Here is a 20934-nt window from a genome sequence, read left to right as displayed (position 1 = left end):
ATTCGCAAAACATCAGCAAAGTTACATAATATAAATTATATTTATATGCCAACTATTTTGCCTCAATTCCTCTACTCTTATTTTATAGATGCAAAAACAGTTGTCTTCCTATTATTTCACTTATAATTTTTCTCTGCATGGAATATAAATTTTAAATTCTAATAAATTAATCAAATTAATGTTTGTTTCTCAAATTTACATATTTATTCAGTATGCTTTTATGTTTCTCCAAGATTTTTTTATGTTATTTGTTAAAATATTAAGGACGCAGTGTGCAGAGAGTGTTGAGAGGGCGGCCACCTGTGGGCGGCTCGCAGCACTTCTTGTGACAGGAAAAAAAACAAGAGCCGGGGCGAGAACGGCCTGTGTGTGCTGCCTGATGTTTGTAAACTCGTGTGCAGCTACTGCCTGTTTCGTGCGTGTCTGTCAGGGTATCTCTTATCTTTGTGATGCGGTGACCCCGGCTTGAAGCCATGCAGGGCCTCGCGTGCGAGCAGGCTGAGGTAAGAGTTCCATTGGGCCCGGCCCAGGCCCTTGCAGCGCCCATTTGACTCTATTTTTGGTTTGCAGAGCTACGGGTATCCGCAGTATTACCACGCCTCGCCAGGCTCTTCGGGCGACTCATCCTCAGCTTCCAGCGACAGTTGTGCCTCCTCGCAGCAGCCGGCCCTTCTGCACTCGGTAGACCAGCGGCTCCAGCAACTCTGCAAAGAGGAAAGCGCCTCGAAAAAGGTAGCAACCGTCCCACCGTTTCTTCTGCCAACACCGGATGTTTATTTTAGGGCAAAATGGCAAAATATTAAATTTTAGCACTGCGTAAAGAAAACAATAATTTAATTAAAAAAATTGCTTTTTAGAATGTACTTGTTTTAATTTATTTTTAGCAATAATTAATAATATTTAAAGAAATAATTCAAATTTCCTCCGTTCAAATTGATGCATGGCTTTAAGAAGTTGTTGAAACACTAAAATTATAATAGAAGCAGAAAATTATTTGACTTATAAACAATTTTATTCGTCTCTACCTTAAAATTGCAGCCATGCCCTTCAAGGCTGTTGAAAAAACTTGTTGCTCGAGAGGGGCTCGGCACTCTGCTTGTCCGACTTTTTCCTGGCGACCAGGGCTACAAAGTGTCCATCAACAGTCCTGGAAGGACTTCCGCCTACCCTTTTGACGACTCGAAAGTTTCGCCGACCATCGTATCTACTTACGAGGAGGATGAACTGCTGCCGTACATCGATCGTGAGGAGTTGCCTCCTGCCATTGCAGATCTGCTCGAGGACAGTCCAGTGCCTTTGTTCTATGCCGGCTGTGTCGTTGCAGAGATTATGGACATGAGGCACTGTCCTGCTGGACACAATCGATTCGTCCTCCTCAAACCTTCGGATCAGGTTAAATGCCTTAAATTTGGTTGAAAATTTGAAAATAAAATTTTTCCCTCAGAGCTTGCTGTGTGATATTAACCAGCTGACAAGTGAGGGCAACTGGACCAACCAGGAAAAGTTGGAAATAGAAAGTCAGTTGATTTTGGCTACCCAAGGTCCACTGTGTCTTGACCCCTCTCCCTCAGTGGCTGTGCATAACACCAGGGCTCGATATCAAGGCCTTGGTCTAAGTTCGCCTCCGCTGCGCAGACTCGTTCGAAAGTACTCTCAGGTACAAATTTTGCCATATAATTTAGGATTGTTTTTCTAATTGTAAGTTTTCTTTCTCAATTAGGCTGCTATCAACAAAAGAAGAAGATTAAGTCAATACCTGAATTCGTGCAGTACACCATTGCTTCGATTTTTGGACAAGCGCCCGAGAGCTCGTCCAACGCAGCCCCTCAAATTGCCTCCTCAGGTAATGTGAATCTTATACTTCTTCCCCACCCACACCTATAATTTGATTAATTGGCTTCTCCAGATGGTCAACGGCCATGTGGAGCCACCTGACCCTTCAGAGGTGCTTCGTCTAGGAATCAAGGCTTGTGAGGAGCCACCGCAGTCTAGTGAATGTCTACCCCAACTTGTTGAAGAGTACATTCTGCAGACAGAAAGAGCTCAAGGCAGGGTGTACCACATAAAACTTAGTTTGATGCAGAGACCATCTACGACCGAATATTTCGGAGAGTTGTACGTTGACAGAGACTTCAAAGAGGGACATCGAAATGGAGCCTCTTGCCGGTAAATTTGTTTAAATACTTTACAACAAGTTCCTTAATTCCTCTTCTGTAGGTTTTCCCTGGGAACACAGTGGCACGCTAAAAAGTACATAGACCAATTTTGTGAAATTTTCACCGAAGAGGGACGTAAGTTAGTCACTATCACTCACATCGTGCCAGGCAAGACTCCCTCGGTGACAAACACCTGGGAAAAGAAAGAGGAGGAAAACAAAGTAGAGGAAATGGCAATTAATCCACTCCTCATGCACAAACCTACTGCACTTAATAATCCCATTTTGGGGGTAAGTCTTTTGTCAAAACCTCGAAAGCTGCCATTTTAGTTCTGATTTACTTAAGGTGCCTGCTCAAATGGTGCAGCAACAACAGCAGCAAATGGCCAGAGTACAAACGAGTCCAACTAAAGTCACATCTCCAACGCGGCACAACAACGCAACGAATGCTGCTATTAGTGCTCTGGCGACCAGCCTGATGAACTCTGCTCAGCAGTTTCAGCAACAGGCAGCAGGTAACTAAAGATGTAGTTTAAATAAGGCGTCGTTCATATTAAAAATTGTTTTAGCAGCAAATGCCAATGCAGCCGTACCTCAGCAGGTTGCTCAGAAAGGTCGTCGACAGAGCAATACCTTGCTGACCGCCAGACTGAATGCTCCAGTTCAGCAAATCACCCCTCAAGCCTCGCCCCAACAAAGTCTGCTCTCTCCGCAGCCGGCCAGGATGTCGGCTCTTACCTCTCAACTAAATGCCCCTCCGGTCATTGCCCCTGCTCAGCCCTTTGTTAATTTTTCCTACTCCGTGCCTAACAAGATGGTGGCCACCTTGAGACCCACCATGGCAACTTTCGCTCAGAACAGCCAGCAACAAAGGCAACCCTCCCCTCAGCAAGTGAGCCAGCAATCGCCTCAACCACCTCAAGTCCAAATCCAAGCGGCTCAGGAGACCAACCTGGGCATGGCCATGCCTGGTTTGTCTGCCCTTTTAGCAGGTCTTTTCTTGCCAATTGCACATTTTTTACTTTATTTTTATAAATAATTTACCACTCAGGCACTCCGTCGGCTGATAATCCAATGCCAGGATCAACGAACAACCTGCTGGAGAGGCTAACAAGTCCGACGATTGTCCCAGCGTATGTGGCACCAGCCCCAACCCCTCCGTCGCCAGTCGCAACGTCCCAAAGTCCCAAACCCATCACACAGTCCCCCATGTCCAGTCCTTCGACTCTTTCAGTGTCTTCGGTGTCAAATTTAAATCTGCACATAGCCAGTCTGCAGGAAGCCATGGCGCGAGTCCCTGCGTTCCAAAATGTTCAGGTGAGACATGCAATTAAGAGAGAAATGAAATGAAAACACTTCTGCTCTTGATTAAAAACAGGAGACTGAAATAATGGATGCATGGGAATTTGTGAGTTCTCATTTTCTTTTGTTTTGGCTTTTTTCTGATTTCCCTCTCTGTGATCAAAGTTTCTTCCTGGCAGCCAATAAATAATTAGCCTCGTCTTATTTGCAGGTGTCCATACCGGGTTTGCCGAACCCCATATCTCTCTCTTTGAATGTGTCTCAAAACGCTGTGCAGCCCTCGGGTGTGATTGTCCCCACCTTGCCCATCGCCAACACGGCCACGCTGACTTCGCCCTCGGTCGTGGCGCCAGCACCCACTCCTCAGCCCATAACCACTCAGCTTGGAACCCTGAATGTTAGCCCTGCCAATCACACCATGCTGCTCACAGCCAACACGATGGCTGGGACAGGCCAAGTTTTGTCTCTTCCCGTTGGTAAGTGGCCATAGCTTGGCCTTAGCTTTTTCACTGTTGATTGTTTTTTGAACAGCTCAAGTAATGACGCCGGCTGGAGTGAAGACTGCTCTAGGCCAGGGACTTCGGCCAAATCCAACAAGCCCAATGGCTATTCCTCAGGTTTGTTTGTTGTATTTTTTTGTCTGGCTAGTTAAAATCAACTTTAAAACCTTAAGCTTACTCAAGCCAGTGCGCAGCAAATTCAGCTTTTGGGCGCACTGCCTGGCCAAGTTCAACGTAGAGGGATTGTCCAGAGAAGTCCCACCCACACCACCACACTGAAGTTGCAGAGCCAAACCCCCCAAACAAGTTTGCAAGCCACTTTAGGACAGCCAGTAGTTACTTTAGCAACTCAGCAGCAGGCAAGTTAACAACAAACTCTCAAATAAAATGTTTTAATAATCTTTCCGTAGTTGCAGTTGGCGCTGCAAAAACACCCTCAGCTACAGCAGTGTTTGAACCAGCAGAAAGTAAATGTGAAGCCTCCTCGCCGTTCAAGTGCTGCTGAGCCAAAGTGACTGACTGGTGCGACTAAAAGTTTATTTGTTCTACTCGTCCACAGTGCATTTTTTGTATTTATAATTGATAATTAAAAATTTGTGGTGCAAATTTGTTCCAATTTGGAAGTATATGTGTTGTTGAAAATAAAAAAAATAATAAATAAAAAAAGCACAATATACCTTTTTTCTATTTTAAAAATGAGAAAGATTAATAAATATTTTGGAAATTTATATTTATCTAATTAATATTTTTGAAGTTACGAGAAAATTTGTTATAATCTTGGAAAATGCTCAACTGAAAATTTCCACTAAATCAACATTCAATTCAATAATTCCTTTTCTCTTTCTATTCGATCCAGTTCTGCTGCAAAATCAATCTACAGTGAAGGAAAAGTTCATCAAAAATCAATTAATTTACATTCCAAAATCTCCTCAGGTTAAGAATTTTAAATTCAATTATCTTAAGTATTCATTTTCTTTATCAGATAAACAAGGAAACAGTATGGTAAATAAATTGGGATTATTGTTTTATTTGTATGTAACATTATGGACAATAATGCTTTTGGATTAATTAATTTGATTTCATCTTTTAAAATGTCACGAAAGACAGGCCGACCTCCTCCTTTGTCTCGTGGTCCTCCTTCACGGCAGCCTCCTCTTCAGATTGGTGAAGATTATTGCCACCCGGCGAGTTTCGACCTTCGACCGGCTGCTTCATGTCATTCTTGGTCTTTGCTTCCAGCTCATTCACGTCATATGGGCCGACCTCCTCCTTTGTCTCTTGGTCCTCCTTCACGGCAGCCTCCTCTTCAGATTGGTGAAGATTATTGCCACCCGGCGAGTTTCGACCTTCGACCGGCTGCTTCATGTCATTCTTGGTCTTTGCTTCCAGCTCATTCACGTCATATGGGCCGACCTCCTCCTTTGTCTCTTGGTCCTCCTTCACGGCAGCCTCCTCTTCAGATTGGTGAAGATTATTGCCACCCGGCGAGTTTCGACCTTCGACCGGCTGCTTCATGTCATTCTTGGTCTTTGCTTCCAGCTCATTCACGTCATATGGGCCGACCTCCTCCTTTGTCTCTTGGTCCTCCTTCACGGCAGCCTCCTCTTCAGATTGGTGAAGATTATTGCCACCCGGCGAGTTTCGACCTTCGACCGGCTGCTTCATGTCATTCTTGGTCTTTGCTTCCAGCTCATTCACGTCATATGGGCCGACCTCCTCCTTTGTCTCTTGGTCCTCCTTCACGGCAGCCTCCTCTTCAGATTGGTGAAGATTATTGCCACCCGGCGAGTTTCGACCTTCGACCGACTGCTTGATGTCTTTATTGTTCTCATCCTCTTTTGAGGTCATGACCATCAAATTATGTCCACTTGGGGTGGGGGCCTCATTCAGCACCTTGTTCTGCACGACGGCCTTTCGCCGTTTGCCACCGTATTTCTCCTTTTCAACAGCAGGCAGTTTCGCCCACATTTGTGAGGCTTCCTTAGGAGTCAATTTTTGGCCTGCGGCCGCCATGCTGCTTCGGTAGTTATTAAAACCATGCACACGGCGACGGCGACCACCGCACCACTTCTTTGATTTCTTTGATTTCTTCTTAGGAGGCTCTTCCTCTGATTTCTCCAAGTCACTCATATCATCGTCTGGCGCAGAGTCACTTCCGGACTCTGACGATGGTGGCAGGTCATCGCTTTTTGTCACGACTTCCATCTTGATCTCCTGAAAAAAAAAATATATTTTAATTTTTCAATAGTTTATATTCAGATGGGAGATTCCGGATATATTGTATAATTTTAACTTGGTGTGTAACAGTTTTTACTTGATATATGAGAGTGTGATTGATATTTTCTATGTACTTAATTCAGTCCTCGTCTGCCGTACGTTTTGCAAATCAAATTTTTGCTTTATAAATTTTGACCGCAGCCATATTTCAGGAGGGCATTATCTAGCAGATATATTACTAGAAAATTTAATTGTGAATATTAAAATTTTTGAACTCGGATCTATTAATAACAAATTTTTTTGTTATATATATTTATTATTCGGATTTTGAAGTTTTTTTTAGTTAATTGTCTAGATTTGAAGTACAGGAAATTCGTTCTGGAATCTGGAACTTTGTAATTTGAAAATCCGGAGATTTGAACTTAAAAAAAAAATCGCAACGGATAAAAGGCGCGAACGATGCGCGACTTGACAGGCCCAGAATTTTGAAATGTGACCGAAATACGTCTCAAAAAGGCGCCGAATTCACGGATGGTGTCCTCGAAAACCAAAATCGATCCCTTAAAATAAGATATTTTTGGTTTAAAGCTTACCTTTCAAGCGTCTTGACAACGGAACCAAATTCAATGACCAACGACGACTGAAGAACTCCAGTTCCAAATCTTCAAAAATCTTCAACACTCGAAACAAAAGTAGTTTCGAGAAGATCTGTCCCAACAACAGTCGACCGTCGATAGTGAAAAGGGATTTGATTGGCTGTTGAACAACAATATGCGATTTCATTGGTTGTCGGATCTATGGGGGTGCTTTCGGGTCTAAGGACGCTTCCGCCTGCTGCCTTCGATTGTGCATGTTTCAACTCGTCAAGGTCGCCGACTAGCTGCGAATTCTGGAGGCTGGAAATGGATTGAGTTCATTACTCCCAGCTTGTGGCATTGTTCTCTCCCGCTATTCCTTCCCGTTTTGCCGATTGTGAGAGGGAACGCGTATAGACGCATACAATTTATAAATATGACCTTGTGCATTTTTTTTGTGCTTTTATCTCTCGATTTTAATTATTTTTTTATTAATTGTTGAATAAAAGTTATTTTCTCTGAACCTGAGCGTGATTTTTTGGTAATGTTATAGTACGCGCGACGTGTTTTTTCATAAGTTGGCATCAATTATGCTCCCATGTAAAAGTATCACGTCGCGCGTTCGATAGTGGTTTTACGTCGCGCATACAATAATGGTTTTACGTCGCGCGTACAATACTGGTGGCGGTGTAATTTTTAAGGAAACCGATTTTATTTCCCGATTACCACGGAAACCTCTATAGCACGCGCGACGCAATTCTTTTCCTACAATCTTAATTAAGGGGACTGCTAGGAAGAATAGGGGCCCTTGGGATGGGTTCAGAATGGGGCAAGACGACCTCCGTAGGGCCGTGCGCACCCTTATAGCAGGCGCGACGTATCACTATGGGACGCGCGACGGTCGAAAAGCGAACTCCGGAGGGCGCTTTTCACCATCGTCAGAGGCGCGACGCATGGTTATAGGACGCGCGACGTATGCTTATAGAACGCGCGACGCACGGTTATAGTACGCGCGACGCATGCTTATAGTATGCGCGACGCACGGCAAATTAATTAAAAGGTGTTGCACGCGGCCGGAGTTGTGGGCGCCCCACTAACCGGCAACTCGGAGGTGGGCAACCCCCAAGATTAATTTTTGCAGAAGCCGCGAGCGAGGGGTGGAGGCGCAGCGAGGTCGAGGACGTGGGGAAGGCCGTGCGGAGGGCGAGGACAAAAGGGCGGCTGTGTTCATGAGGGGGCTCCGCAGGAGCCCTCTCACGAACCCCGCCCTTTTGTCCCGCCCGGAGCCGGCCTTCACCACGTTCTCGGGCGAGCGCGCCTCCAGCCCGAAGCTCGCAAACCCACAACGGAGTTGCCCACAAAAGGTGTTGTCTGCAAAGGGAGTTGTGGGCACCACATTTTTTGCTTTCTAAGCCCTTTTTGCAGACAATTCCTTTTGTAAGCAACTCCGTTGTGGGTTTGCGAGCTTCGGGCTGGAGGCGCGCTCGCCCGAGAACGTGGTGAAGGCCGGCTCCGGGCGGGACAAAAGGGCGGGGTTCGTGAGAGGGCTCCTGCGGAGCCCCCTCATGAACACAGCCGCCCTTTTGTCCTCGCCCTCCGCACGGCCTTCCCCACGTCCTCGACCTCGCTGCGCCTCCACCCCTCGCTCGCGGCTTCTGCAAAAATTAATCTTGGGGGTTGCCCACCTCCGAGTTGCCGGTTAGTGGGGCGCCCACAACTCCGGCCGCGTGCAACACCTTTCAATTAATTTGCCGCACGTGTCGCGCCTCCTATAATCGTGCGTCGCGCGTACTATAATCGTGCGTCGCGCGTTCTATAAGCATACGTCGCGCGTCCTATAACCATGCGTCGCGCCTCTGACGATGGTGAAAAGCGCCCTCCGGAGTTCGCTTTTCGACCGTCGCGCGTCCCATAGTGACACGTCGAGCCTGCTATAAGGGTGCGCACGGCCCTACGGAGGTCGTCTTGCCCCATTCTGAACCCATCCCAAGGGCCCCTATTCTTCCTAGCAGTCCCCTTAATTAAGATTGTAGGAAAAGAATTGCGTCGCGCGTGCTATAGAGGTTTCCGTGGTAATCGGGAAATAAAATCGGTTTCCTTAAAAATTACACCGCCACCAGTATTGTACGCGCGACGTAAAACCATTATTGTATGCGCGACGTAAAACCACTATTAAACGCGCGACGTAAAACCACTATTAAACGCGCGACGTAATGCAAGTGATGCCAACTGAAATCAGGGATTTTGGGAAACACGTCGCGCGTACTATAACATTACCGATTTTTTTTTATAATCTGCATCTGCACACCAAGAAAATTAAATTCTAAATTTGAATAATATGTACGTTGTTGCTTGAGGCTGCTGACACTTAACATTCTTATCGTGTATATTTTTTTTTCAACATTTCGGTTATGGAATTTGATGTTTGATCATATTGGGTTTAATCAATTGAAACGTATCATTTTATATATTGATCTCATTTTAAATGTTTCGACCCTGTGATATAAATTATATTGCGCGCTATATTATTAAGGGGCCACCCGGCCACCACAAATTAAAATTGGAAAAGCCATTATTGACCATCAATTTTAGAGGCTAATTAAATTCATTGGTGTGAAACAATTTAACGCAATCTTGATTTGTGCAGATATTGCCTTGTGCAGTACAGCAATAAACTTAATTAGTAATTTGTAACTATACTTGTATACATAAAATTATTTAGAATTGTATGTGCATCAGTTGTATTGTGCGTTTTAAAAAATTAATTCAAAAGGGAATAAATGCGTTCAATTTAAATTTGTTTTGAGAAAAGATTATTGGAATGAAAATTTTTTAATAAACGTTTATAATTGACGAATTCCGCCTTTTTTAATAATATATTGTTGTTTTCTAAAGCAGAGATGGTGGAAACCTTCAATTCTTAATATAATTAGCAGCCCAAAATATCTCAATTATACATTCAATTCGTTTTAATGTTTCATTCTAAATTACCTTACGCAAAATACTGAACTTATTTTAAGTAATCGCCTTCATGTATTAAGTCTGCTGTGAGAGAGCTGAAGAATGAAGAACACAACTTTTTTGCCATATTTTTTTCCAAAAGGAAAACAATAAAATGAGTATTTTAAGGTCCTAGAATTAATGAGGGATATTCACATAGTTGGGTTAGCTTGTGGAATTTGCTGGTGCAGCTTATTGGCCTGCGTGAATATCCTTGAACATTTTTATTAAAATCAAGTCAAATTTTTAGGGAAAAAATGAAAATGATATATATGTATTTTCAATTACTTTAATTTGGTTTATCCCAAAATTCCTAATCAACTAATACATAATGCTCTGCCCCGGCAGAACATTGAACAAAAAGGAAGAAAAATATTTTCTCTGCCGAGTTTATTTTTGCCGTGAAATGCATTTTAGCGTGTCGTAAATTTATAAATCCTGATTGACGTGAACAAGAGACGATAAGGGAGGAAATGCTGTCCGCAGCAGCAGCGTAGGAGATCAGGGTGCCTGTCTTTATTGCCTGAACAAAAGGAGCAGAAGCGCGCTGCCAGCGAGGCGAGCCTCGCTGGACGTCTTCTCTGCAGGAAGAAAGCAGCCGCGCAAAGATGTGCTTAATGCGGCTGAAAAAGACCTGAGATTGGCACTTTTACAACCCTGGCGCGCACAACACCCCCTTGAGAAAAGCTCTGCGCGTCGGTTCTCACCAGCCGAGGGGACGAATTCCAAGAAGATGGACCACCGGAATGGCCGGAGTTGCCAAAACTCACCCGACTCTCTATTAATTGCTCGAAAAGAATTTTGAATTTTTTAGGCCTTTCAGTTTGAGAATTTAAAATTCATTGTTGACGGCAATTTATGAGAATTTGTATATAGAATTGAATTTTAAATTTGCATGGAAAAATTAAATTGGTTTTGAGCGCTTGAATTAAAATGCTGGAAAAAATATAGGAAAATCAAGAAGGCGCAAATTGAGAATTAAATAAAACGGAAGTAATTTGCAGTTAGCAAATTGAGATTTGAATTGAGAAAAAAAGGGGAAGCGGAATTAAAAGGAATTAAAAAAGGAGAAAAATTAAATGCCGCGCCAGCAAATAAATTCGCTTGCTCGCTTGCTCTCGCTGGCCGCCTCTCCGCCAGCCCTGTGTGTGTCTCTCCTCTCTTGCCTGCACGGCGCAAGCAAAGAGAGAGGCACTCTTTCTCTCGCTTGGCGGCTAAATAATAATAATAATTGAGTGGCCGCCGCGCAACAATTTCTGTGGGAAATGGTCCATTAGAAATTAGAAGAAGAAAGTAAAATTTACGAACTGCATGCGTAGGAATTAATTAATTTTATTTCAGAGGAAGTGCGAAAAGTCTCATAAAAAAAGGCGATGATTTTTTTTATGAAATGGAAAGTAAAGTTTTTTTTCAGTTTTGAATTTGACGTTATTTAGATCAAAATTGCAAACTGAACTTTGGCCAAAAAATGAAGTTGGAATCGGCTCTCGAGAAATTAAAATTATGGTTAATAAGCTCGAGAGTGCTGAGAACTTGCAACAGCGCGCATTTTTTGCTGCTTTTATTTTTCATCCCTCTCAGCGCGCGCTGCGTAGAGTCTTTAAACAACCACCACCCAAGCCAATACAGCAGCTCGCTTTTGACCGGCCGCCCCAATAAGGTTGTACCACGCGTAAGCAAGGAAAAAATTAACAATAGAGGTGGCCAAAGGGAGGTGCTCGATTTTTGAATAAATAGCGCGGCCTCGCAAGGCTCGCTCTCTTTCGAGCAACATCGCCCAAAGATCGCCAAAGACCAGAACTTCCTTATGGGAGTTTGTGTCTCAAGCGATCGAGTACAAACGCCGAAGACCGAAAATTTGTAAGTTTTGTGTCTTGTGCGTTTTAAACGAATGGTGACCAAGCTGAAATATGTCGAGTTCTATTCATAATACTGACAATGAGACATGCACTGTAACAAAAAGCACTTAAAATGAAGCTTATGATTACTGCCCCGTCGGCCCAGAAGTTGAGACTGAGAGCCGGAGCCACCCGCTCGTTGCAGAACCAGCGGCCTCCCTTAATTAAAAAGGTAGCTCAAATTCGAGTGATCATGAGGCTGCGTGCTAAACAGAAGCATTGTTTATGTTTTAGGCGCTCTGTGCGAGAAAGCAGTCCCATTCCGAGCCGCGGAGCCCGCGAGAAGTCGCCCGCCGCTCGTTGCTAGATGGAGAAGAAAAATACCTTTCTGAGCGAATAATGACGCGCGCGTCAAAGAATCGTGTATCTAGATAGGGCAAAGACAAATAAACAGCACTTTATTTTAAAGAATAATTGACGGACTTTAAACAACAACAAAATTTAAGCCCCTTTAAAGCTAAAGTAGAAATTTGAGAAAGATTAAATTAGAGTTTTGAGAAAAGTATAGTTTGAAAAAAAAGAGAGGAAGTAAAAATTAGAGAAAATAAGAGAAATTAAACCTGAGAAAAATCAGTCGAGGAAAAATAATGAGAGTTGAAAATTGGGAAAAAAATTATGTCACGGCGACCGAGTGGACGGCGCTCGGTAGAGCAGCGCGGAAGTAGCCGCTGGCCATCGAGAGGTCAACAGTTGAGAGAGAGACCAGCGGCAGGACGACGGCGTCCTGCAGGTGGCAAGAACCGGACACCCCTGTGCTGCCTACTCCAACACGCTCCCCGCCTCCGTTCACCGCGGAGGCGCCAACCTCGTTTGGGGCCACTTTCGAGTCGCGCCGGGGTCGAACGGGAGGACCCCGCGGCTCGGCGCACCTGCCCCGTCCGCTGCGCGCGTATGCTAATTGAGTCGGGCTACCCTTCAGGACCATCAAGGGGGGCGCGATTTGATTTCCGCCGGGCACACCAATAATATATAGTACGATATAGTATCAAAATTAAAATACCATGAGAAACTCGAAAATAAAAATTTAAGCAAAAACGATAAGAACTTTATAGGTATTGCAAGCTCGCGCTCGCTCTGAAAGCAAAAAGCGCATTGCCAAACTATATCGGTTAAAATAACTTAAATAAATAAATATTCCTTCAGGACATTAAATGATTTGGTAATTACTAGATATAAATAATTTTGTACTTTTAAGGCAATAATATGTGCCTGCATGTGCCAAAGAAAAACAAATTTGTTTGCAGTGTGTAACTTAATTCAAAGCAATAAAATTAATTATTCGTTTTGAAATAATAATGCGTGGTATTTTAGATGGAGAGAAACCAAAACTAGTCAGAGCTTCTGGGAGGATTTTAAACAATTAATTTTTTTTTAAAATAAAAATTCGGCACTTAAAGTTTACTTTCATCCTGCCATCTCGTTTGCATTAATCTTTCATTACAATTCTTGGTTTTTTAATTTTTAAGACGCCTATATATTAATTTCAACGTACTCTATTTTAATAATTTGGCAAATTTTTTTTCATTTAATGTGCAGCTGACTTGCGCTGTGTTGGTTCTATGGCCTGGTTCAGTCTTTGCAAGTAGTTGAACCGTTTCATTAATTGGGTTCTGTTTTCTGTAGCTTCTTTTATTTTGGAAATGAAGAGTCAGGCTTTTCCATCATGATCATCTCCTCGAATGTCAACTTTTTCAAACAAATTCTTTTATTTTATTTGTAATATTTTAAATACACTGAACCTACTTTAAACTTCTTAATGAATCGAGCGTAGTAACGGTCTTGAACAGACTTGACCTAAGAAATTATTTTAGATATTATATACTTTAAATACCATTTTGCGATTGGAACGGCACACACATGATTTTTTTTTTTAAATTTCTTCTCTGAAACACAAACATAGGATGGCTAAAGGCTAAATACAAATAGAATTTCTGAGTCCTGAGATCATTTAAATTCTTTTAAAAAATAATTTACTTTGTCTGTTCCCGTCGCGCCCAATTAATTCGCTCCTAACTATGTAAGGAATTTTCCGTGCTGCCCATTAGAGGCCTAGCAATTGATATATTTGGTAGGTCAAAGACAGAAATTGCTAGAGCGCAGTGCATAAATGCTTGCTGCATGCGAAACACTGACTAACAATAAATTAATCTGTGTGCTTACTGCGCCCAAGGAACGTTCAATGCACCCTGCCAAACTGATCTGATTCTTTATTTTGGCGCCAGCCACTCATCGAGTCTCGAATCTTTTGGCTCACTTGCTTTCTTACCTCTTTTAGAAATGACTACTCCACAACCTGCGATACGCTGATGTTAAGCGGGGTGCCTACTACCTTATTTTTCAGTTACTGCTGACAGTGCTGACACCAATTGATTTTCAAATATCCATCTGATGTCACGGTATCTTTTTTCCAATTAATAATTCCAATGTTTAGAACAAACTAGAATTGACTTTCATGCTACTTCAAACAGAAAGGTCTCCAAACAAGATAAAAAGTCAATTATTTTTTTATCTTATTTTTTTTTGCTCTCTCCTGAAGATCGCTGTTTTAAGCCGCGCAATTTTTATTTATTCAGCGATTGCATCTGATTTATTGCGAATATGAATTTTCAAAATATTCATCTATTTATTACTCTCTATATTTAATGAGGACTATAAATGGAATTCTCATTAAACTCCAAACAAGATAAAAAGTCAATTATTTTTTTATCTTATTCTTTTTGCTCTCTCCTGAAGATCGCTGTTTTAAGCCGCGCAATTTTTATTGATTCAGCGCTTGCATCTGATTTATTGCGAATAAGAATTTTCAAAATATTCATCTATTTGTTACTCTTTATATTTGATGAGGACTAAATGGTTTTCTCATTAAACTCCAAACAACATAAAAAGTCAATTATTTTTTTATCTTATTCTTTTTGCTCTCTCCTGAAGATCGCTGTTTTAAGCCGCGCAATTTTTATTGATTCAGCGCTTGCATCTGATTTATTGCGAATAAGAATTTTCAAGATATTCATCTATTTGTTACTCTTTACATTTAATGAGGACAAAATGGAATTCTCGTTAAACTCCAAACAAGATAAAAAGTCAATTATTATTTTTATCATATTCTTTTTGCTCGCTCCCATTTAGTCCGCATCAAATATAGAGCGTGGAAAGCAGATGAATATTTTGAAAATTCTTATTCGCAATTAATCAGATGCAAGCACTGAATCAATAAAAATTGCGCGGCTTAAAACGGCGATCTTCAGGAGAGAGCAAAAAGAATAAGATAAAAAAATAATTGACTTTTTATCTTGTTTGGAGTTTAATGAGAAATCCATTTAGTCCTCATCAAATATAGAAAGTAACAAATGAATGAAAATTTTGAAAATTGTTAATCGCAATAAATCAGATGCAAGCGCTGAATCAATAAAAATTGCGCGGCTTAAAACATCGATCTTCAGGAGAGAGCAAAAAGAATAAGATAAAAAAATAATTGACTTTTTATCTTGTTTGGAGTTTAATGAGAAATCCATTTAGTCCTCATCAAATATAGAAAGTAACAAATAGATGAAAATTTTGAAAATTCTTAATCGCAATAAATCAGATGCAAGCGCTGAATCAATAAAAATTGCGCGGCTTAAAACAGCGATCTTCAGGAGAGAGCAAAAAGAATAAGATAAAAAAATAATTGACTTTTTATCTTGTTTGGAGTTTAATGAGAAATCCATTTAGTCCTCATCAAATATAGAAAGTAACAAATAGATGAAAATTTTGAAAATTGTTAATCGCAATAAATCAGATGCAAGCGCTGAATCAATAAAAATTGCGCGGCTTAAAACAGCGATCTTCAGGAGAGAGCAAAGAGAATAAGATAAAAAAATAATTGACTTTTTATCTTGTTTGGAGTTTAATGAGAAATCCATTTAGTCCTCATCAAATATAGAAAGTAACAAATAGATGAAAATTTTGAAAATTTTATTCGCAATAAATCAGACGCAAGCACTGAATCAATAAAAATTGCGCGGCTCAAAACAGCGTATCAGGAGAGAGCAAAAAGAATAAGATAAAAAAATAAATGACTTTATATCTTGTTTGGAGTTTAATGAGAAATCCATTTAGTCCTCATCAAATATAGAAAGTAACATATAGATGAAAATTTTGAAAATTTTATTCGCAACAAATCAGATGCAAGCACTGAATCAATAAAAATTGCGCGGCTCAAAACAGCGATCTTCAGGAGAGAGCAAAAAGAATAAGATAAAAAAATAATTGACTTTTTATCTTGTTTGGAGTTTAATGAGAATTCTATTTAGTCCTCATTAAATATAGAGAGTAATAAATAGATGAAAATTTTGAAAATCCTTATTCGCAATAAATCAGATGCAAGCGCTGAATCAATAAAAATTGCGCGGCTTAAAACAGCGATCTTCAGGAGAGAGCAAAGAGAATAAGATAAAAAAATAATTGACTTTTTATCTTGTTTGGAGTTTAATGAGAAATCCATTTAGATCTCATCAAATATAGAAAGTAACAAATAGATGAAAATTTTGAAAATTTTATTCGCAATAAATCAGATGCAAGCACTGAATCAATAAAAATTGCGCGGCTTAAAACAGCGATCTTCAGGAGAGAGCAAAAAGAATAAGATAAAAAAATAATTGACTTTTTATCTTGTTTGGAGTTTAATGAGAAATCCATTTAGTCCTCATCAAATATAGAAAGTAACAAATAGATGAAAATTTTGAAAATTTTATTCGCAATAAATCAGACGCAAGCACTGAATCAATAAAAATTGCGCGGCTCAAAACAGCGTATCAGGAGAGAGCAAAAAGAATAAGATAAAAAAATAATTGACTTTATATCTTGTTTGGAGTTTAATGAGAAATCCATTTAGTCCTCATCAAATATAGAAAGTAACATATAGATGAAAATTTTGAAAATTTTATTCGCAATAAATCAGATGCAAGCACTGAATCAATAAAAATTGCGCGGCTTAAAACAGCGATCTTCAGGAGAGAGCAAAAAGAATAAGATAAAAAAATAATTGACTTTTTATCTTGTTTGGAGTTTAATGAGAAATCCATTTAGTCCTCATCAAATATAGAAAGTAACATAAAGATGAAAATTTTATTCGCAATAAATCAGATGCAAGCACTGAATCAATTAAAATTGCGCGGCTCAAAACAGCGTATCAGGAGAGAGCAAAAAGAATAAGATAAAAAAATAATTGACTTTATATCTTGTTTGGAGTTTAATGAGAAATCCATTTAGTCCTCATCAAATATAGAAAGTAACATATAGATGAAAATTTTGAAAATTTTATTCGCAACAAATCAGATGCAAGCACTGAATCAATAAAAATTGCGCGGCTCAAAACAGCGATCTTCAGGAGAGAGCAAAAAGAATAAGATAAAAAAATAATTGACTTTTTATCTTGTTTGGAGTTTAATGAGAAATCCATTTAGTCCTCATCAAATATAGAAAGTAACAAATAGATTAAAATTTTGAAAATTCTTAATCGCAATAAATCAGATGCAAGCGCTGAATGAATAAAAATTGCGCGGCTTAAAACAGCGATCTTCAGGAGAGAGCAAAAAGAATAAGATAAAAAAATAATTGACTTTTTATCTTGTTTGGAGTTTAATGAGAATTCTATTTAGTCCTCATTAAATATTGAGAGTAATAAATAGATGAAAATTTTGAAAATCCTTATTCGCAATAAATCAGATGCAAGCGCTGAATCAATAAAAATTGCGCGGCTTAAAACAGCGATCTTCAGGAGAGAGCAAAAAGAATAAGATAAAAAAATAATTGACTTTTTATCTTGTTTGGAGTTTAATGAGAAATCCATTTAGTCCTCATCAAATATAGAAAGTAACAAATAGATGAAAATTTTGAAAATTGTTAATCGCAATAAATAAGATGCAAGCGCTGAATCAATAAAAATTGCGCGGCTTAAAACAGCGATCTTCAGGAGAGAGCAAAGAGAATAAGATAAAAAAATAATTGACTTTTTATCTTGTTTGGAGTTTAATGAGAAATCCATTTAGTCCTCATCAAATATAGAAAGTAACGAATAGATGAAAATTTTGAAAATTTTATTCGCAATAAATCAGACGCAAGCACTGAATCAATAAAAATTGCGCGGCTCAAAACAGCGTATCAGGAGAGAGCAAAAAGAATAAGATAAAAAAATAATTGACTTTATATCTTGTTTGGAGTTTAATGAGATATCCATTTAGTCCTCATCAAATATAGAAAGTAACATAAAGATGAAAATTTTGAAACTTTTATTCGCAACAAATCAGATGCAAGCACTGAATCAATAAAAATTGCGCGGCTCAAAACAGCGTATCAGGAGAGAGCAAAAAGAATAAGATAAAAAAATAATTGACTTTTTATCTTGTTTGGAGTTTAATGAGAAATCCATTTAGTCCTCATCAAATATAGAAAGTAACAAATAGATGAAAATTTTGAAAATTGTTAATCGCAATAAATCAGATGCAAGCGCTGAATCAATAAAAATTGCGAGGCTCAAAACAGCGATCTTCGGGAGAGAGCAAAAAGAATAAGATAAAAAAATAATTGACTTATTTAATTTTTTGGAGTTTAATGACAAATCCATTTAGTCCTCATCAAATATAGAAAGTAACAAATAGATTAAAATTTTGAAAATTCTTAATCGCAATAAATCAGATGCAAGCGCTGAATGAATAAAAATTGCGCGGCTTAAAACAGCGATCTTCAGGAGAGAGCAAAAAGAATAAGATAAAAAAATAATTAACTTTTTATCTTGTTTGGAGTTTAATGAGAATTCTATTTAGTCCTCATCAAATATAGAAAGTTACAAATAGATGAAAATTTTGAAAATTGTTAATCGCAATAAATAAGATGCAAGCGCTGAATCAATAAAAATTGCGCGGCTTAAAACAGCGATCTTCAGGAGAGAGCAAAGAGAATAAGATAAAAAAAATAATTGACTTTTTATCTTGTTTGGAGTTTAATGAGAAATCCATTTAGTCCTCATCAAATATAGAAAGTAACAAATAGATGAAAATTTTGAAAATTGTTAATCGCAATAAATCAGATGCAAGCGCTGAATCAATAAAAATTGCACGGCTTTAAACAGCGATCTTCAGGAGAAAGCAAAAAGAATAAGATAAAAAAATAATTGACTTTTTATCTTGTTTGGAGTTTAATGAGAAATCCATTTAGTCCTCATCAAATATAGAAAGTAGCAAATAGATGAAAATTTTGAATATTGTTAATCGCAATAAATCAGATGCAAGCGCTGAATCAATAAAAATTGCGCGGCTTAAAACAGCGATCTTCAGGAGAGAGCAAAAAGAATAAGATAAAAAAATAATTGACTTATTATATTGTTTGGAGTTTAATGAGAAATCCATTTAGTCCTCATCAAATATAGAAAGTAACAAATAGATGAAAATTTTGAAAATTGTTAATCGCAATAAATCAGATGCAAGCGCTGAATCAATAAAAATTGCACGGCTTTAAACAGCGATCTTCAGGAGAGAGCAAAAAGAATAAGATAAAAAAATAATTGACTTTTTATCTTGTTTGGAGTTTAATGAGAAATCCATTTAGTCCTCATCAAATATAGAAAGTAACAAATAGATGAAAATTTTGAAAATTCTTAATCGCAATAAATCAGATGCAAGCGCTGAATCAATAAAAATTGCGCGGCTTAAAACAGCGATCTTCAGGAGAGAGCAAAAAGAATAAGATAAAAAAATAATTGACTTTTTATCTTGTTTGGAGTTTAATGAGAAATCCATTTAGTCCTCATCAAATATAGAAAGTAACAAATAGATGAAAATTTTGAAAATTCTTAATCGCAATAAATCAGATGCAAGCGCTGAATCAATAAAAATTGCGCGGCTTAAAACAGCGATCTTCAGGAGAGAGCAAAAAGAATAAGATAAAAAAATAATTGACTTTTTATCTTGTTTGGAGTTTAATGAGAAATCCATTTAGTCCTCATCTAATATAGAAAGTAACAAATAGATGAAAATTTTGAGAATTGTTAATCGCAATAAATCAGATGCAAGGGCTGAATCAATAAAAATTGCGCGGCTTAAAACAGCGATCTTCAGGAGAGAGCAAAGAGAATAAGATAAAAAAATAATTGACTTTTTATCTTGTTTGGAGTTTAAAGAGAAATCCATTTAGTCCTCATCGAATATAGAAAGAAACAAATATATGAAAATTTTGAAAATTGTTAATCGCAATAAATCAGATGCAAGCGCTGAATCAATAAAAATTGCGCGGCTTAAAACAGCGATCTTCAGGAGAGAGCAAAAAGAATAAGATAAAAAAATAATTGACTTTTTATCTTGTTTGGAGTTTAATGAGAAATCCATTTAGTCCTCATCAAAAATAGAAAGTAACAAATAGATGAAAATTTTGAAAATTTTTAATCGCAATAAATAAGATGCAAGCGCTGAATCAATAAAAATTGCGCGGCTTAAAACAGCGATCTTCAGGAGAGAGCAAAGAGAATAAGATAAAAAAATAATTGACTTTTTATCTTGTTTGGAGTTTAATGAGAAATCCATTTAGTCCTCATCAAATATAGAAAGTAACAAATAGATGAAAATTTTGAAAATTTTATTCGCAATAAATCAGATGCAAGCACTGAATCAATAAAAATTGCGCGGCTTAAAACAGCAATCTTCAGGAGAGAGCAAAGAGAATAAGATAAAAAAATAATTGACTTTTTATCTTGTTTGGAGTTTAATGAGAAATCCATTTAGTCCTCATCAAATATAGAAAGTAACAAATAGATGAATTTTTTGAAAATTTTTATTCGCAATATATCAGATGCAAGCACTGAATCAATAAAAATTGCGCGGCTTAAAACAGCGATCTTCAGGAGAGAGCAAAAAGAATAAGATAAAAAAATAATTGACTTTTTATCTTGTTTGGAGTTTAATGAGAAATCCATTTAGTCCTCATCAAATATAGAAAGTAACAAATAGATGAAAATTTTGAAAATTCTTAATCGCAATAAATCAGATGCAAGCGCTGAATGAATAAAAATTGCGCGGCTTAAAACAGCGATCTTCAGGAGAGAGCAAAAAGAATAAGATAAAAAAATAATTGACTTTTTATCTTGTTTGGAGTTTAATGAGAAATCCATTTAGTCCTCATCTAATATAGAAAGTAACAAATAGATGAAAATTTTGAGAATTGTTAATCGCAATAAATCAGATGCAAGGGCTGAATCAATAAAAATTGCGCGGCTTAAAACAGCGATCTTCAGGAGAGAGCAAAGAGAATAAGATAAA

At 38.6% G+C, this 20934-nt stretch overlaps 1 protein-coding gene across 3 annotated transcripts; it reads left to right on the top strand.

Annotated features, from left to right (window-relative positions):
• Positions 1 to 336: 336 nt before the first annotated feature.
• Positions 337 to 4611, top strand: LOC132201037 (transcription factor SPT20 homolog). 3 transcript variants are annotated; one of them, XM_059627027.1, is made up of 15 exons: positions 337 to 503; positions 571 to 732; positions 1039 to 1392; positions 1445 to 1657; positions 1721 to 1843; positions 1907 to 2166; positions 2218 to 2446; positions 2502 to 2670; positions 2728 to 3147; positions 3207 to 3472; positions 3534 to 3563; positions 3669 to 3933; positions 3989 to 4074; positions 4131 to 4316; positions 4368 to 4611. In XM_059627027.1, the coding sequence occupies exons 1-15, from the start codon at positions 474 to 476 to the stop codon at positions 4470 to 4472; spliced, it is 2898 nt and encodes a 965-aa protein (XP_059483010.1). In that variant the 5' UTR covers positions 337 to 473; the 3' UTR covers positions 4473 to 4611. The 3 variants fall into 3 exon arrangements, with proteins under 3 accessions (XP_059483010.1, XP_059482925.1, XP_059483088.1); XM_059626942.1 differs by having other exon boundaries at positions 2725 to 3147; positions 4368 to 4610; XM_059627105.1 differs by lacking the exon at positions 3534 to 3563 and having other exon boundaries at positions 338 to 503; positions 2725 to 3147; positions 4368 to 4608.
• Positions 4612 to 20934: the final 16323 nt, after the last annotated feature.

The sequence above is a fragment of the Neocloeon triangulifer genome, unplaced genomic scaffold, assembly GCF_031216515.1.
Source record: "Neocloeon triangulifer isolate White Clay Creek 2 clone unplaced genomic scaffold, ASM3121651v1 ptg000001l, whole genome shotgun sequence".
Taxonomy (NCBI): Eukaryota; Metazoa; Arthropoda; class Insecta; order Ephemeroptera; family Baetidae; genus Neocloeon; species Neocloeon triangulifer.
The sequence above is the reverse complement of the archived record's forward strand: the minus strand, read 5'-3'. Positions and strand labels throughout refer to the sequence as shown.

Excerpts from the sequence above, each read along its gene's own strand:
- LOC132201037 (XM_059626942.1), top strand. The coding sequence starts at position 474 with ATGCAGGGCCTCGCGTGCGAGCAGGCTGAG. Across the intron at positions 3,473-3,533 it reads CTGCGTTCCAAAATGTTCAG|GAGACTGAAATAATGGATGC; the intron begins GTGAGACATGCA and ends GATTAAAAACAG. Across the intron at positions 3,934-3,988 it reads AGTTTTGTCTCTTCCCGTTG|CTCAAGTAATGACGCCGGCT; the intron begins GTAAGTGGCCAT and ends TTTTTTGAACAG.